Source organism: Dunckerocampus dactyliophorus, chromosome 17 (genome assembly GCF_027744805.1).
Source record: "Dunckerocampus dactyliophorus isolate RoL2022-P2 chromosome 17, RoL_Ddac_1.1, whole genome shotgun sequence".
In the NCBI taxonomy this organism is placed as follows: Eukaryota; Metazoa; Chordata; class Actinopteri; order Syngnathiformes; family Syngnathidae; genus Dunckerocampus; species Dunckerocampus dactyliophorus.
Window position 1 is genome coordinate 12,841,908 of NC_072835.1, and position 19,547 is coordinate 12,861,454.

Consider the following 19,547-nt stretch of genomic DNA (forward strand, 5'->3'; position numbering starts at 1 on the left):
TGGAGAAGCCAAAAACATTCTGGGAGAATGTCCTTTGGACTCAGACCAAAGTATAGCTTTGTATAGTACATAACTGTACTGTTTACCGAAAAACAAAATGACGCCTTCAAAGAAAAGAACATGGTCCCTACGGTCAAACTTGGAGTAGGTTCACTGATGTTTTGGGGAGGCTTTGCTGCTTCTGGTCCGAGATGCCTTGACTGTGTGCACGGCATCATGAAATCTGAAGACTACCAAAGAATTTTGGGGCACAATATAGGGCCCATTGTCAGAAAGCTGGGTCTGTCAGAGGTCATGGGTCTTACAGCAGGACAATGACACAAAGCACACTTCAAAATCACCTAGAAATGGCTTAAGGCAAAGTGCTGGATAGCTCTGAAGTGGCCAACAATGCGGCCAGATCCAAATCCCTTGGAACACATGTGGCGAGACCTCAAAACAGCAGTTGGGAAGAGGCACCCTTTCATCCTGACAGAAGCACAGGGCTGTCAGTGTTTTTGGCCATGACTGTAGGATTGTTATCAATAGACTTTAGCCACCTGCTTTAGTGACTGGCTGGAAAGAAAACCTGCAGTGTCTCGGCCCTCCATGGCATGAGTTTGACACCCATGCTCTAGACAATCTAGCCTGCGCATGTTGCCTGCTCTTGGGGGTGACATATGCCTTCAATCTCATGTATCCACCCAAACGGTGCAAAACCTCTGCGTTATTTCAAAGATATTTATGGGACTCGATGTGATGCACCCAACTCCAACCTCCAAGTTAATGAGCCTCAAAAATAAACTTTTCTCTTGGACATTTCAGCCTCACTGTTAGCTCTGCCTACATGCGAGTTCGTGTTTTTATTTCAAGAAAATGGTTGAATAAGTTTAAGGCTGATTACCTTGATTTGTCAGCACGTTCTGTCTCAATATGAAATCTTACAACGATTTTGAGAACTTTCAAAGATCAATTTTTTTACTAAAGCTGTAGGTCCAAAATGTATATCAGTTGTTATAATGAAGGAAGAGTTTCATATGTACCGGCATGCGAAAAATATACTAATGTAAATATTTCTGCTTAACTGTGCTGAGGGAACAGGGGTCAGGGTGTCTAGTGTGGTTGAAAGTTTTGTGAGGATTTTTTTTCAACCTAAGGAGTTATTAAAAGTGAAAAATGTATGTTTCTGATGGCAAACACAGTGGTGCAGCTGCTTTGCTATCAGCAATTAATGTCAATTGAAATAGTTGACATTGTTGAAAGCTTTGAATTGCATCACAGAACACTTTGTATTGACTTTGTTGAAGTGTTCTTTTGCTGGTTCAGTCACACCCACTGTCCAATACCGAGCTGCGGCCAGGTGGGATTAGGGAACCCTGGTGTAGCTGTATTCTGAAGCAAATAAGACTTTCTAATGAGCTTACAACAACATGGATGATAGTCTACGCAACATGTACCTTCAGAAGTCACTACTGTTAAGTTTGCATTGCACATATTCTTTGTAATTAAAAAACATTTTGAGTGTGACTTCTCTGCAGCTCTTTCCTCAGCTCACTTCAATACCGCCGAAAGATGGCAGCCGCGTAACGTCAAGGATAGATAACCGCCATGAAACCACAGAAGAAGAAAAGGCGGAAGTTAGCAGCAAATAATTGAAAAGGACGAGGGTCAAAGCGAGACGTTAAGTTAGTTTACAAGACGACGTCAACATGTTGAAAGAGATGGTAAAGGAGCGACTAATGGCGGCAGCTGAGGAGATATTTTCGCAGTTTGAAAGAACGATAGTGTCGTACGAGGAGGAACTTTACAGAACAAGAGAGGAGAACGATCGACTTCGACAACAACTACAAGATGTTTACAAGAATCACACTGGTATATTTAATGTTCACTAAGCCTCTAATTTTAATTTATACTCATTTGCTAATAAGCTAGGGTGAGCAATGGTATTTTCCCTGGGGATGTCCTGTTTTCATGCTCTGTCCTGGACGTCTTAGTTTTTTTTAAGAAAGTGATGAAAATGTCCTGGCTTTCATTGTTTTTCAACCTTCCATCCATCCGTACATCCATCCATCCATCCATCCATCCATCCACATTCTTTCGCTTATCCGAGGTCGGGTGGCGGGAGCAGCAGCCTCAGCAGACAAGCTCAGACTGTGGAGAAGCCCCGCTACTTCGTCCAGCACCTCCCGGCGTAACCCTAGGCGTCCCCGTGCTAGTTGAGAGACATAGTCGCTCCAACGTGTCCTGCCTCTTCCCCAAATGTTGTTTTTCTATGGGCCATTAAATTCATTAGCACGCACTGTGACGTCATCCCGGAGATCATCTGGGCTGAGCTGCTTTTTGAATTAGTGTTGCCAAAAAGCCAAAGAAGAAGCAAAAAAATATGCTCAAAGATAATCCTCTGACACTTGCCGAGTTAAATTTTCGTAAAATTGGGACCTCTTGCACAATGGCTGTTCAATTTCCCATTTATTGTGACTTTAGAGGGTGCATTTTTACCTACAATGTTGGTTACGTTCCAAAACGTAGCAAACATCTGACCTCAGGTTCATGTGCCGTTCTATTTTTGGAATCATTTTTGTGCCGGTTTTGAACATTCTTCCTTTGGAATTTGTGTCTTTGGTTAGAGATAGCAATTTGTCATATAAAAATGTTCTATATTTGCGAAAAGCCAACCAAACGGATGGCAGCCCTGTTGATTTTCCAACCTACCCACTGGTAAATGACTTGGTGGTCATGTGACGGGACCTCGTTTCTGCTCTGGAGTTCCAACTTTCTCAATTGAATTGCACAATATACACAACATTTCATCTATTGTGTCATGTGTCACTTTTACAGTGACATTTCTATTTTATTGACTGTTTTTTTTTTTAACTTGTGACTGTATGCAATACAAGCAGCAAGTGAAGTGTGTAGTGAGTTCCATGAGAAACATCTCAAAGCTCATGTTTAAGCTAAATTTAAGTTTGTATTGCTTGTGTCCTGCAGATGTCCAGCAGACTAGTCACCCTCAGTTGCATGGGGGGAGCTCCACTTTGAAGCAGGAGGCCCCCCATTGTAAAGAGGAAGAGGAGGAACTCTGGACCACTCAGGAGAGAGAGTGTCTTCTAGGGCTGGAGGAGGTTGACCTCACTAAGTTCCCACCGACCGGTGTCTCTGTGAAGTCCGAGAACCGTAAAGGCAGAGCACCTAAGTCCTCACGGCTTCATCACAGCCCAAGTAAGGAGAACAGAGGGGCGGAGCCTCCAAGCAGCAACTTACGACATCACATGACAACAGAAGCTGATGGAAACGGCTGTGGAGGATCACAAGCAGACAATCTGATTGCACCACTATCAGACAGTGACGACACTGAAGAAAGGGACGACACCCAAGGACCTATGAGCAGTGATACAGACTGTGAAGGTGATATCAGGACTCACACTGACCAAAAGAAGACCGGTGATAAAAGTTTGACCTGCACAGTTTGTGCTAAAACATTTACTCAAAAGTGCAATTTGACTCAGCACATGCGAACACACACAGGAGAAAAACCCTTTATTTGTTCAGTTTGTGGTCAAAGATTCTCTACGAAAGGAGCGATGATACTGCACATGAGAAGGCACACGGGAGAAAAACCTTTCTGTTGCTCCGTTTGTGGCGAGCGCTTCTCTCGAAAGGGGAATGTGGTGACACACATGAGAACGCACACAGGAGAAAAACCCTTTTGGTGTTCAGTTTGTGATAAAAGATTCGCTCAAGACGCAACATTTCGATCACACATGAGAACGCACACGGGAGAAAAACCCTTTAGTTGTTTAGTTTGTGATAAAGCCTTCGCTCGGAAGCTAACAATGGTATCACACATGAGGACACACACTGGGGAAAAACCTTTTAGTTGTTCAGTTTGTGGTAAAAGATTCTCTCAAAAGTCAAAAATGGTATTACACGTGAGAACACACACGTGAGAAAAACCCTTTAGTTGTTCAGTTTGTGGTAAAAGATTCTCTCGAAAGGTTAACAATATAACACACGAGAACATACACCGGAGAAAAAGCTTGTCAAGAAGGGTTGGCTCACGTTTTAACCAAAGAAACGTTCAGTGTTCTTTCTTAAAAAGACAATACACAAAGTCAAAAACCGGAGAACGCTAGCTCCATCAAAATAATGTACTACAAGCTGACCAGTGACAGCCTTTAATGTCTGCATCACTGCAATGCAAGGTACGATTTTTTTTGGAGGTTTCACGTCAAGCTGAGCTAAGGTTCAAAGGGGGTAGCGAGCCCAGGCAGGAGCATAACCCAGGCTTTAGTCCTGGAGCAAAATGGCATTCTGTAAAAGCAAACGAATCGGTATTAAAAAGTGAAAGTTTTTTTTTACGATTTTGTGTAGCCTTGTAGTCCGAACTTTGATCCAGATATGACAATAGTAACGGTAAACAGTAAAGTTATGTACTTTACCAAAAAGCTATACTTTGGTCTATCTGTCCCAATGACATTCTCACAGATTTACACATTATTATTATTATTATTATTAAATAAAAATAAACCACATTATTTACACTGGTTATATATTTACATATAATTTGAAAATTATAAGCAATGAAAGGATTGTGTGTATTGATTTTTCTTTTGGAGTGGATATTTTTTGCTGCCTGGGTCGGACACACCCACAGCCCGATACTAAACCGCACCCCAGTGGTTAGGGACCCCTCGTGCAGCCATACTCTGAAGCAAATAAGACTTTCTAGTAAGCTTTGAACTGTCAGAAGTCGCTTTTGTTTAGTTTGTTTTGCACACATTCTTTGTAATATAAAACAGATTATGACCTGTTCGCAGCTCACTTCTGTCTTTCCTTATGTCTTCCTCACGTGGAGCATATTTCATCAGTACCGCCGCAAGGTGGCAGCCGCGTAACGTCAAGGATGCATAATCGGGGTGAAGCACGAAATTCTGGTCCTCCATAATTAAGACTCCTGAAGCCCCATACATTTTGTCCACAAGATGGCGCACTTACACTTAAGACCATCTTAAAGCCGCTTATGCAAATGTCTACGTGTTGTTGCAAGTATTTCATTCTTGAATAAATGTGACAGGTTAATCACGATAATCATGACCATCTCATTTTTTGTGTTGAAGGCCACATCAATTTTGCATATCAATCCTGTCCTTGTATTAGTTCAGGCTATTAAAATAAATTAGAATATTGCGCAAAGGTTATTTGATTTCAGGAGTTCAATACAGAGTAGGAGCAATTAAAGGCTTGGGAAGCTTTAACAGTTCATTTGCGGATTAGAGCGCGAACCAGTAGTTTATAATAATTAACATTTTGGCCTTTTTTTATTAGTCGTAAGAAGTACACATTTGAAATATTAATAGTGTATATAAGAGTTTCATTTTTTTTAACTGGGCTGCAGTACTGAAAAATTCAAATTTATTGAAATGCACCTGTATATCCAGTCCGCCTCTCGCCCAAAGTCAGCTGGGATAATCTCCAGCATACCCCCGCGACCCTAATAACAATAAGCGGCATAGAAAGATATATAGATATATATATAGATGTATATAGATATATAGATAAATAGATGGAGGGAGGGATGCACCTGTATATATGTGTGTGTTTTTATTTTTAAAAAATAACGTTTTTTTAAAAAGAAAAAACATACATCAAGTATGAAAGTGGCCCCCTGCATCCTTTGATTTTTCATTGTGTGCCCCTTGGTGGACACCTTGGACACCTTTCTATCAGGCACAGTCATGTGAAGAAATCTGTCAGCAGTGCTGATCAAATGCACATTACAGTGCAGTGCGCACCAGTAAACAGACAATGGAAGAGTCAATAACACATTTATTGACCCAGACTGGTTTGGTGTGTGTATCTTTGGAGGTGCTCCATCGTCATGTGACGTTTTGGCCACTTCAATCGTAAACAATTTGATACACATAGAGGGAAAAATCTTATGAATCACATATTGAAATAACAATGGATGATTAAAATTTGATTAAATATGAGTTTGTGACGTTTTCATAATATTTTTGTTTTGCGGAACAACAGTAGAAACTGAAAAAAAAAACCCCAACCAAATCTGCATTCAATATGTCTAACTTTATAGCAGTTTTTCTGTTGCATGTTTCCCCCTGCAGCTGTGTGGTGACGGCAACTGTTGAAGCGGGAGGCTTCTACGCAAATGTGCTCTGCAGGTTGGCCCTCCATTGGTTGAAACCACAGTCAGATTCTCCTGCGAAATTATCTGATTGGAAATCAGGGAGGGGAGAAAAGAAAGAGCAACAAGTGCGATGCTTCGACGCTGGTTTGCATTTGGGACTTGAAGGAAAGGATTTTTTTTGCGACTTGCACTGTAAAGAAAAGGGACAAGGAGTTCATAGTTTTTCTTTCAAACTTGCTGCGTTTACGGTGAGTCAATGCTACCCGCAATGTTCACTTTTTAGGAGCACTTTTATGTCTAATTAGACTATTGTCACTGTGTGTGAATATCTATCAATGACAATTTTAATCTAATACACATTATACATCGAATTGAGCTATATTTGTGTTTCCTAAATATTTACATCAGTCAAAAAATAAATTCAAATATAAATTTGACAAATGATATGGTCAGTATCTCAGAAAAGTTCATTTAGTTCAGTAGTTCAATTCAAAAAGTGAAATTCTTCCACACAAAATGAAATCCTCCGTGAATGCTTTACTTCAGTTTTTCGTCATTTTGATGATTACAGCTAATAAAAACCCCACATTCAGTATCTGATCAAATGTAAATAAAATTGTCAAACAGGTAAATATTGTAAACTTCCGTTTCTACTGGGTTTAATTGGTTGGTGAACTGAACATGAAGTGAACATGAGAACAACTTTTCCATGATGTTATTGACATGCACCTGTATATCAATCATTGAGAAAAATAAGTTGTGTGTTAAAGAAATTGAAATTGCTCAGTAAAAAAAAAAGCTCTTACTCGAGTAAAATGATATTTGTGCTTCTATAGAGTCAACATGCCCCGATCCTTCCTGGTGAAAAACAAAAGAAGCATATCTTTTAATGTGCATAGATTGTATGAAGATGACAAAGGTGAGTTTGGCATTTCATGTATAATTTATACCAACCCGCCTCATTTTTTTCATTTTTAATCCCAAAAAGGGTTTTAAGCCTGCCAATCACACTGTTATTTGTTTTGGATTGGAAGGTGTCTTACCTGACTCTTCAGACGGGCCTCAGTCTGAAGGCCAGCATTCCCAAACAGAACCCAGCCCATTAAAAAAAGAAGAGGCAGAGCTTCAATGCCCCTTATCTGTGCACTCGGAGCCCACCAGACCCCCTGTGGCGCCCTCACAGCCTTATTATTTAACAGGTGAGCTGGCAGTGCAAACATTGCATTTCCCTGCAGGCTTAACCTATATTACAAATGGAAAACTGTTTTTTTTTTCTGAACTCCTCAGAGCCGAAGATGGGAGAATTCCGTCCTTACTATAAACCAGCATATTCCTGGGAGCAGGTTGCTTCTTCCTATCAGCTGGGTTTCAGCCCCACAGTGCTGCAGCACGCCACCAGTCTGTACAACACGCATGTCAGCCGCAGCCCACAGCACCAGCAGCCTCTGGACTGCAGTACACACTACTCCCCCAGCTCCAACACCTACCACTGCATTACCTGTGACAAGGTGTGTTTGTCTGTTGCAACCCATATGGAACCCAAAACAGGGTCTATGATAAAGCTTTTACAAATTCTGATAAGCTGAAACATGACTTTATGACCTCTTTATAAGTTATTATAGTGTTAAAAATTCAAAAGCTACTTTTTAATTTTTAAAGCTAATCAACAAGGTATTCAACAAACTAGGGGTGGGCGATGCCGCAAATCAAATCCAATACCAAGTAAATTCAGGCTGAGTGTTCCCGATACCGATGCTTTTCACGTGAAATTTTTCATGATCGTTACATGATTTTGTGAAATATCGATCATGATTATAATCAGAATACAACACAGGACGACAATTTTAGGCAAAAAACCCCTTTGTGAACACTTTAACAATATATAAAAACAACAATATAAGACAACGTCACAATATCACCAAAATTATATAATTTTTTCCTTTTATTTTCTAAAAAAATGTCTATTTTCCACGATTGGGTATGTATATATATCTGTACGACCTTTGGTATCAGTACCATCACTATTTGGATTGATCCGCACAACCCTACAAGCCTTATAAATACATTACTATTACACTTTTTAAAATATATACTGTATATATATATAATTTTCTTTAGTTACACTAGTGCATGTACACAACACAGGAAGTGAAGTAATTGCTGTGACAAGGAGAATGGGTAGGATAAAATAAGATCTCCTTCTTCACTACTCCTTTGCAGACATGTTGAATTTTGTGTAAAAATTTGATGTACTTCAATGTAACTTTTGTAAGCATGTTTGAAATTGAGTAAATATTACCATTAACAGTTTTTTTTTCTTTTAAAAAAAAGTTATTTTTCATTTTCATTTAATCCAATTTTGATGCATGATTTTGATAGCATGGCTATCAAAATTGTTGATGTTGATGATGTTGATGTCATTATTATCATTGCTGTTATTACCCATAATATTATTGAATAGCCTCTCACATTTACAATTGGCAAAGGGACAAAGCCACGGCTGAAGGGAGACTCAGCCTTAGCACTCACACTCTGTGCTCTTTCCTAAGTGACAGTTATTAGTCAATGTAAATTGATAATTAAGCTTTTGATGTTAGATGTAAACGTGTCACAGCACATTAAAAGTTGTTGACATTTCAATTGTGCTTCAGGTGTTCTCAACGCCTCATGGCTTGGAGGTTCATGTCAGGAGGTCCCACAGTGGAACGAGACCTTTTGGCTGCAACATCTGCAGAAAAACCTTTGGCCATGCCGTCAGTCTAGAGCAACATATGAACGTCCACTCTCAGGTACAACGGTTCAGGTTTATTTCATGTTCATAGTTTATTTCATTTCATACTTACATGAAAGAACAGCACATGTTTACACTTGCACAATTCAACATGTCCGAAAAGGATTATAGGAAGAAGCAGAGTTGATCTAATCCTATCACTTCTTTGAGTCTCAGCAATTCCTGATCACTTCCTGTGTTTAACATGTTCCCCTAGTACCATTTTCTAATAGGGAAAGTAAATAAAAACACAATAGGGTAAATGGAGTTTGTTGATAGCTTCTTTAGTCATGACAGAAGAAGTAGAGGACAAAAATAACAGAAACATTGTACTGTATAGTAGACAAATACAAGTACAAATCTATTATAAACAATACCTTCATTAAATAACAATGGTAATGGTAATGGTTTCATTTATTTTTGAAGTTATATTGGAATACATCACACAGTACAATTCACAGTTCCACATGTCCAAAAAGGAGCAGGAAGAAGCAAAGCGTACTTAATCCTACCCCCTTTCCGTTTCACATCAATTACAAGACATTTGCTCACGTCCTGTATTCCAAATGTACACTTTGCCCATTTTAAACACAAAGAAAAATACTAAAAACAATAAAGAATACATGAACAATAAATACAGTTATATCAAGTAGATAACGCCGACAGAACACTGTAAATCAAAGTAAGTACTGTTAGATGCCTTATTAAATAAGAGTAAATCAATTAATAGTAAATGAATGAACTCAAGATAAATGATGTTAGACACAATGGTATTCATTAAATGATAATAAATGAATGCATTCAGGGTTAATGATATCAGACACCATGGTATAAGTTAAATAACAGTAAATGACTGAATTCAGGCTAAAGGATATCAGATCCTGTGGTACTCATGAAATAATAGTAAATGAATGAATTCAAAATAAATGATATCAGACACAACGGTGTTCATGAAGGAATAATAAATGAATGAATTCAGGATTAATGATGTCAGACAGATTGATATTTGTTAAATAATAGCAAATGACTGAATTCAGGGTAAATGATATCAGACACTGTGGTACTCATGAAATAATAGTAAATGAATGAATTCAAAATAAATGATATCAGACACAACGGTGTTCATGAAGGAATAATAAATGACTGAATTCAGGATTAATGATATCAGACAGCATGATATTCGTTAAATAATAGCAAATGACTGAATTCAGGGTAAATGATATCAGACACCGTGGTACTCATGAAATAATCGTAAATGAATGAATTCAAAATAAATGATATCAGACACCATGGTATAAGTTAAAGAACAGTAAATGACTGAATTCAGGGTAAATGATATCAGACACTGTGGTACTCATGAAATAATAGTAAATGAATGAATGCAAAATAAATGATATCAGGCACAATGGTGTTCATTAAGGAATAATAAATGAATGAATTCAGCATCGATGATATCAGACACCATGCTATTCGTTAAATAATAGTAAATATCTGAATTCAGGATAGACCAGTCCAGGGTATACCCTACCTCTCGCCCAAAGTCAGATGGGATAGGCTCCAGCATACCCACGACCCTAGTGAGGATAAACGGCATAGAAAATGGATGGAAGGATGGATGATAACAGACACTGTGGGTCTCAGCATTCTTCTTCATTCATATAAACCATATTTTTCTTTAAACTCTCTCATATGAATACAATGTCCTTGCTCAAGCCGTTACATAGTTTTACTCCACATGACGTGCAGCGTCCAAACAGGATCACATTCCTAAACATTGATCATTTCCTTCACACCATGCTAATAACGATCAAGTCATCAGACTGACTCTTAGGTGAAACCTGCTTGCTTTTCACTGACGACTTCTTATTTGTCCAGGAGAAAAGTTTTGAGTGCAAGATGTGTGGGAAGTCCTTTAAGCGCTCCTCCACGCTCTCCACGCACCTCCTCATCCATTCCGACACGAGGCCTTACCCCTGTCAGTTCTGCGGCAAGAGGTTTCACCAGAAGTCTGACATGAAGAAACACACGTACATTCACACCGGTATGGTTGGGCGGCCATATTTGTATGATGTTATGAATAAAACGTGTCTGATGTCTGTTAGGTATTATAGTGCTTGGAAAGAGTGATATCGCTACTGATAAAGCGGGGAGGAAGAATTTGCATATCAAAGTTTCCTGTTTCACACAGAGCTCAGTACAAGAAGCTGCCAGGCATGGTTGTGGTTCAGTTCAAGTGAAATATGACTAAAAACGACAAAATCTTCATGATGTTGGAGTCTGCTGCTCCCGTCTTGTAGCGTAGTGACAAACCTGATTTTCCAGAAGCAGAGTGATTTGTATAAAGCTGCTCCCTTACACAAATAATCCAAGATTTCATGAGTCGATTTTTCACCGTTTTTTTTTGTTGTTTTTTTTGCAGGTGAGAAACCCCACAAGTGCCAAGTGTGTGGCAAAGCGTTCAGTCAGAGCTCCAACCTGATCACCCACAGTAGGAAACACACAGGCTTCAAGCCATTTGGATGTGACATTTGCTCCAAAGGGTTCCAGCGCAAGGTAGACCTTCGCAGGCACCACGAGAGCCAGCACGGCATGAAGTGAGGCGTCGACAAATGACACACGTGTCCGCTTTATTTTATTTTGAATAATAACATTGAGAAAGTTTCTGATGTACTTTTTGAAACATGCACAGTAAATGAAAATGTATTGAGTTAATATATTGGAAGTTACCTGCTTTCAAGTGTTTACAAATGTGAGGGTACTACTGTCTTTTTGGCTTTTTGTTGTCCAGGAATCATACCCATATATGACTTCTTTGCCATTGTATTTAAAATATGTGTGGATGTAACATGATGGATGGTCTTTATGAGTTATTACATGCTGTTTATGAAAATAAAGAACGAACTGAAGCTGTGGTTGTCCTCTCTCTATTCCCTGCAGGGTAAAATACATGCAAGCTGTTAGTCTAGTAAAATGACGTGATGAACTTTGTCAATACACCTCATCCTGGTTGTGCTGTCTTTCACTCTGGAACAAGATATACTGTACACCATCCATGCTATGGCACAGTAAAAAAGTCCAGAAGCATTTGGACAACAGCAATAATTTCACCACCATAATAAATTTGGTAAATTAAATGTACGTACAGATTTAATTTGAGATAGTACAAAAAAATACTCCACCTTCCTCCCACATTCCAAAAACATGCATGCTAAGTAGAGATGTCCAATAATATCGGGTGACTATGGGTTCGGGGTGGGTTACCATTCAACATACTATTCTTAATCACTTTGTCTTTAAAGTAAGAGCTAAAAAAATCATCACACAGCAACGTAATAGGTAGATAACAACACTGCCAGTGAATAATGCTGAATAATCAACAACTTTGTGAGCTCGAAACATGTAACTTACCAGCCATTTACAACAACGGTATAGCAAAGCACGCAGGGAAACAACAAGTGCTGCTGTCAAAACCATATGCGTAGGCGCTGCATCGAGCGCTGAGCCTTACGTCAACGTCGCCGCCATATTGCTGCGCTGTAAGTGAATACAAATAAATGTACTTACTTTCATAAAGCGCCTTTCTACAAAGAAATATAAGTTACTTCGTTGATGCATTCACACACGCACTAATATACTTGGGAAACAGTTAGGGACCAAAAACAATGTATTTGATCTTCTCAGATGGCTAAGATAAAAACTTTATTGATATAATATAATTTGCATAATCTGGAAATTTGTGTATTTTAAACAATGCCCCTTTAACAAAAAATTAATTACATTTTTCCAAAAAAACCAAGGCACAAAAAACACAAATTAATTTTTATATAAAATATGTAACACACTAATTATCTACTCAGAGTACAAAACTGTACTCATTTAAGAGTATTGTTACTTTACAACAAGAAAAAGCTATGTGATTTTACATATATCGCCATCGGTATCGGTTGATATCGAAATTGGAAATTGAGAGTTGGGCAATATCGACAATAAAAGCCAATATCGGACATCCTTCATGCTAAGTCATGCTGTTTAGCTGACTCTAAATTGTCATTGGGTGTTAATACTTATTTGTATACATGACACCTCATCCGAACTTGCTGACTAAAAACCTGACATAGAGTTGAGGTACACTCAAAATGTGCTTATTTTTTTTGCAGTGTTCTATCCCCGCCACATCATAAAAACACGTCAAAAGAAAACTGGACAATTTTAAGTTCCTGAAAAACAAAACCTTGCACTTGCGGAATTATACGTTAGTGATAACAGTTGTGATGATTGGACAGCACACAATTTTTAGACATCACTACATAATTAACTTAATCACGGTTTATTCACACACGGTTTATTCACACACTTTTCTCATCTGCTTAGAAGCTAGAAGTCCTTGTCAAGATCTCTGCAGGTTCGGAAAAACATGTCAAATGTGCTCAGTGATTGACTGGTGATCAGTCCGGGGTGTCTTCTGCCTCTCACCTAAAGTCAACTGGGATAGGCTGCAGCACAACCTTGACCCTAATGAGGATAAGTGGTATAGAAAATGGATGGATTAATTCCGATATTTCTATTCCAGATACAATGCCCTGACAATGCTAAAAATATAATTACATCATTATTAATGAGATATATTATTAGATATTACACTAATTTGCAAAGCTAAGACATGGATGTTTTGTTCAGACAGCCTAGCATATATTGTTGTGTATTGGATTGGATTTTGCATTTTTAATGCACAAAGTGTATCAAACTGGAAAACATTTGGCCAGCCCAGGATAAAGCATGATTTTGACTCACTAAAGACAAAAATGCAAACCACAAACAAGCATCGACTGAAGGGGCTGCTGCAGTAAAGGCCCAGCAAAGCATGGAGTAGATTGATAGTTCTCTTTGTGCAATGCTGAAAACTAATCACAGCTGGAAATCAGAATTACACAAACTCTCAGAGGACAAAATAAAGTTTAGTCACATACACACACGCACACACACACACATGCATGTGTCCACTGTAGCTGCTTGTGTCTTAAGAGTGCACTGAAGTGAATGGGATACCGGGATTAACTAATAGGCTCTGGAAAAGGGATTGATTGCTTAGTCAACCGTCACCACACCCAGTCAGCTTGTTGGATTTACTTTAACAAACAGACTGGAAGAAAAACTTACCTCCTTCCTCAAACACCAAACCAGTTGTCACATCAAGATGCTGCAGGCAAATCTGATCATCACCTGAGTTTCTTTCATCTGAGAAACAGGATGAAGCATCATAGCAAGATCACAGCGATGAACATGACCGACCGCTGATATTTTGCTATATTTACTTTAAAGGAAAAATGCACTTTTTGGGGGATTTTGCCCATCATTCACAATCCTTATGTGAAACATGAACATATACAGTATTTCTTTCCGTTACCTGTGCGTTTCTTACGAGAGAAAACCAGTTAGTATGATCCAGCTAACAATGCACGTCATGGGGGGGTTCCTATTTTGACGCAAAGCTTGTATATTAACCAAGCTACAGCGATATTGTTATTGTAGCAGCTAACACGAAAAACTATATTCATCTGGCAGAGTAACACGACGCCTCGCTCATCTCAGTGTCAGTCACAACGCCTCAGGCCCCTGCAATGGGACAGACGGAAGAGTGGATACTACTGGCTCTCAATTTCACAACGAAGACTCAACAAGATGCTCGTTTACTCTCAGCATTTTTAAGTCTTGTTCTGGAAGACACTGCCATCCCAATGAGAGCGGACATTGAAAGTGTCGTCGCTGTTTCTGTGCTGCTGTTGTTGACGGAAGTTAGCTCCTATGGGCTATGTCAAATCAATGCGCTGGGGAAACAAGTTTAGTTAATGTTTTAAATCATCTGTATACGTCAAGATACTAGAATTATTACACAGCATGTATATAAAACGATAAAACGTTGTTAGAGGTTTTTTTAGAGTGCTTCAAAATAGTCTAAACTGGTTCTTCCCATGGCGTGCAATATTAGCTGGCTCATACTGACTCTTTTTCTCTTATTAGAACGCACAGAAAAGGGAAAGAAATATGCGCTCATGTTTCATATAAGGATTGTGGATGATGGGCAAAATTTTAAAAAAAAATGCAGTTTTCCTTTAATGCTGTACAAAGTGTGGCCTGCAGGTCGTTTTTTAAGGCCTTCAGCATATTCTCAAAATCCAATTTGTATTTTTTTTTACAACAATAAACTGAATTCCTAATAAAGTGGAAAACAAAACTTTCAACAACCCTGCTTTAATGTATGGTTTTTCTCTTCCAATTTTTCATATGCAACATTGGTGACACAGTTGAGCCACTTCCAGCAACTTGGTCAGGTAAAGGCATAATCGCTTACTTTTTGGAGGAGGGGTCACTGGCTTTGACTGCAATGTTATGATACCCATGCAGCTCCATAAATCTGATTTGACAAGAATTGACTCCAAGGCCTATGTAGACAATAGAATATTGTAAAATACTCTATGAGAAGTGTATAATTCAGCAGAAATCAGTGTCTGCACAAGGAACAGAGCAGATATGGAGGCCGCTGTCTGGCAAACAAATCTGAGGTCTTTATGCAAAACCTGTGGATATCACAGAGGAAACAAGGCCCCCTGTGTCAGTGTAACAGTTACAAGGCTGCATGGCTGCAGGCGTGACCTGGTTTGAGAGGGTGGGGGTGGGTGGGGAGAACAGCGCTAATCAAAATCCAACACATGTACTCAACAGAAAGGAAAGGAGGAGGAGGATCATTCTGGGTGGGACCCAACAAACAGGACACAGGTTGTGAATAAGGGAGGGCTTGACTTGTGGCTTGCCTCAGGAAAAACGGGAGAAAAAAGGTAAAAAAAGTGTGTGCACTAGAAACTATCCGTTATCGGTGCTTGAAAAGCGTTATGCATAAAAAGATATGTAATATTCTTCTAATCGAGGCAGCAAAAGTGATAAAATAGGGCCTTGTTGAAGGTGTTACGGTAAATATCCACCCATTGTACATTTGCATATCGCCCCAGGTGTTGCAAAAGTCGCAAATATACTTTGAAAAATTTGCTTCTGACTGCAGCTGCCAGTAAAAGGTTCCCTTGCAGCAGGTAGTAAAGAAAATGTTTTTGAAAGTATAAAGTTGTGTTCTTAGGTGTTTCTGCAACAAGAAACAAATGACCAGAAACAAGATCAAATCAATCAAATGTGTTTAGTCCAAAGGGCAGTGGACAAAAGTATGTATCTCGCACATTTAGTGTGTTCAATCTAACTGTTGTGGTGTCTCCACACCCCCCACATAAGACACATCAGCCCAAGAGATGCTAATTTGTCTTGCAAAAGTTGTCTATGCAAATGAACCGCAGCCGGTATTGTGCAACAGATCATGGCGGAATGGCTTCATGTGCCAGAGGCAGTGGTGCATGGCACATTCATGGAAGGCAGAACGGGAAAATCCCACAAATGTATTAATGGCTGTTTAGGATGTTACTTTTACTTTTTTTCTTGTTTGTATTCGTCTGTGTAATGATACAGGCTGTCTGCAGATTTCCGCTGTGTGACTTGACAAAAGGAAGTCGCTGTTATGATCACGTCTGCTGCTGTCACACAGTGTGGAGATGTGATACTGTTTGACTGCCAGTGTCACTATTTAGTGGCGTGTCCGCAGATAAGCGTGACATGGCAACGATGTGGCTAAAGGCCACTCCTGCGGTGTCATTACAAGAGTGACGAAGCTGGAGAAGATGAACATTGCCTCTGCTTGCCTGTTCTAGGTTTGCATAGATATTAAGATGTTCAACATGGCAGAGCAATGCAGGAATACAGACAAATATCTATTCACGATCATGAACATCACTGATTATTGATGCAGTGTTAAATCATAGAGTAATACTAAGCATACAGCACCCATAGTCACTCACCTAGTGTATTCCAGATAATGGCTGTTTATAAGGCCCTGGCCTACGGTAGACTGATGGAAACGTGGCTGCCAAACTACGTGGCTACGGCCTCTCTGACCACAACCAAACATTCATTTACATTCATACATTTATAAATAAATATAGAGACAGTGGAACCTGCTTATTTGATCAGCTCTTCTTCTAAAAATCGGTGTTATTAGGTCAGAGGAGGCAGGTGAGGCAGAATCTCATGTCATGTCATGTCACCAGTCCTGATGAAAAATAAAAATAATAATAATAACATAAAATAAATATTAATATTTGTCCATCAAACTGCATTATAAATGTACTTTCTGTATTATTCCAATCGTATTTTCTTAAGTAAAAATTGCTGAATTTTTTTGCCTACCATCTGAGTGCACTCAGTGGGTGTACTGAGTTGGATCATGGCACAGTTTCTGTTTGTCAGCATGTCACAAATAATATAGTGTTGCAGAAACATTTATTATACACCATGACTTTCTACAGCCTGTGTAATGTTTTTAATGTAAGTGTGACATTACTAATCTTGCTCTTGGACAATAAAGTTCAGACAAATGTTATACACGGAGGCTCGGCATGGGTGTGCGTGAGCTGCTAGGTGCTTGTCACTGCCACCCAGTAGAGATGAAAAGCCAGCCGTTTTTTTTGTTTTTTCTGCGCATTTGTATGCTCTGTTGAATGACTGAATGAATTTGACTGGCAAGATGGAAGATTATATACCCAAGCTCACCATCAGACTTTTACAAAAACGTATCAGAACTTTTCCTGGAGAAGGACAGGGAAGATGTACACTACTTCATACACAAATAAAATGTAAGACCACAATGTCTTTCAGTTAATAAAAAATAAATAAATGGGACTAAGAAGTATTAAGTATTAACATAAAAAACGGAATCAATGCCTCGCCTGCCACGAACCTCCCCACACATCACTGCTTAAAAGTTCTCTCTAAAGTCGACATTGGCATACATTGTCAGCCACTTAAATCCATCCATTTTCTATGCCGCTTGTCCTTAGTAGGGTCACGGGGGTATGCTGGAGCCTATCCCGGCTGACTTTAGGCAAGAAGCTGGGTACACCCTAGACTGGTCGCCACCCAATCTCAGGGCACATGGTCATCCACTTTTCTCAATATAAATTTTGAGACTCAAAAAGGTAATTGCTATGAAAATTAAGTTTATGTCAACGTGTGTTCTAATATTGTTAACGTCATGGTTATTGCTAAGCAGCGTGAAACAACAGGTACTAGTTACATAACCTTAGTATGCGCATGCTGCTCGGCAACTCATCTTCTGCCCTGTCTGGCTCTAACTAGCAGGCAAAATGCACTGCTCCCGATAGCCCAACACCTGAATCCCTCAGCCCAGAACCATACACAATACTGACGTCACTACTGTACATATGAAAACAGAAGAATCAAACAAAAAATATGCACAAATGGAGGAGAACAATGTTACCGAACATAAAAGACTTTATGATGGCCCGTTCTTGTTTTCCTTTCTGGCCAAACTCACAACTAAATGTGCAAGCAGATACGGTTTCTACTATTATTAATATTGCTACTCTGTATCGTTATTTGAAGTGGTCAAACATGGATCAGATCCATATGGTTTGATTTAAAATTTGAACGTAGCTTTTACTGGTAAAGAATAAGAGCAAGCCTTCAACTTGACCCACTAGTACAGGGGTATCAAACTCATGCCATGGACACTGCAGGTTTTCTTTCTAGCCGGTCACTAAAGCAGGTGATTTTAATGATCAACACCTCCTTCAATTTGAGGGAAGGAGCTCATCAACTAAATCACCTGCTGGAGAAACTGGTTGAAGAGAAAACTTGCAGCGTTTCGGCCATCCATTGATCCATGTTCATGAGTATACTTGGAGAAAGAATACTAGTATACTAGAGAAATATTTGGACAACCCTGATTAATAATTAGATGACACTTGCAGATTCAGTTTGTTTTGCTTCACGCACCCATGTGTGTGTGATGTCATACCCACCAAATATGGGCACGTTTATGACATATGACCTTTCCAACTGCCAGTCAGCTGCATGTTCAGAGTTAGGAGGGGCAGAAGATCAGAAAAGTTGAAGGGAGTGTGAGGAGCGAGAAGCCATCAAAAAAAGAAATGAAATCTGAGTGCAACAGGCTCTTTTACTGAAAGCCGGGCAGCAAAAGGCGCCTGATAACGCTATCATGGCTTCCACATGTAGTAACGGTTGGAGCAGGCCAGCCGAAAGTCAGGGTGGAACAAACAAGGCCTCGTAGAGATAGCGGCAAAACACGCAGGAGTGTCAAACATGTCTGCAAAGTAGAGGAGAAGAAAATAAAAAAAAACAGCTCATATCAACACTTCACCACAGCACGCAACTGATTGTCAGTCAGTGCCTTTTGTCCACTCTTGAACACCCCCCGCCCCCCCAAATACATTTTAACACGTGATGACCTCAAATGACACTTTATAATACCCACAGGCCCCAAAAGAAGTCCAACTAGAATAAAAGCAAACATTGTGGCATTAAAAGTAATCACCTATATATCTGCAGCGTTTTAATAACTTGGTAAACATAGACTCAACTGTTCCCTTTCTTCTCTGAGGGGACCAGAGTGTGTTGACAATTTCTGGGAGGGACAGACCACAAGACGTCTTTGCTGATATTCTTCCGTCAACACCCCTCCGACGACACAGGAACATATTTTTGCAGTATGATGTGTGAAATGAGCATACATTATTATTA

At 39.4% G+C, this 19,547-nt stretch overlaps 1 protein-coding gene across 3 annotated transcripts; it reads left to right on the top strand.

Moving 5' to 3' along the window:
* The first annotated feature begins 1,615 nt into the window (after positions 1-1,615).
* Positions 1,616-11,790, top strand: gfi1b (growth factor independent 1B transcription repressor). Of its 3 annotated transcripts, XM_054757010.1 has the most exons (7): positions 6,239-6,372; positions 6,961-7,043; positions 7,159-7,323; positions 7,412-7,632; positions 8,776-8,913; positions 10,770-10,935; positions 11,314-11,790. In XM_054757010.1, exons 2-7 carry the CDS (start codon positions 6,968-6,970, stop codon positions 11,490-11,492), a joined length of 945 nt encoding a protein of 314 aa, XP_054612985.1. In that variant the 5' UTR covers positions 6,239-6,372; positions 6,961-6,967; the 3' UTR covers positions 11,493-11,790. The 3 variants fall into 3 exon arrangements, with proteins under 3 accessions (XP_054612986.1, XP_054612984.1, XP_054612985.1); XM_054757011.1 differs by lacking the exons at positions 6,961-7,043; positions 7,159-7,323; positions 7,412-7,632 and adding an exon at positions 1,616-1,851 and having other exon boundaries at positions 2,968-6,372; XM_054757009.1 differs by lacking the exons at positions 6,239-6,372; positions 6,961-7,043; positions 7,159-7,323; ... (2 more) ...; positions 10,770-10,935; positions 11,314-11,790 and adding exons at positions 1,616-1,851; positions 2,968-5,595.
* Positions 11,791-19,547: the final 7,757 nt, after the last annotated feature.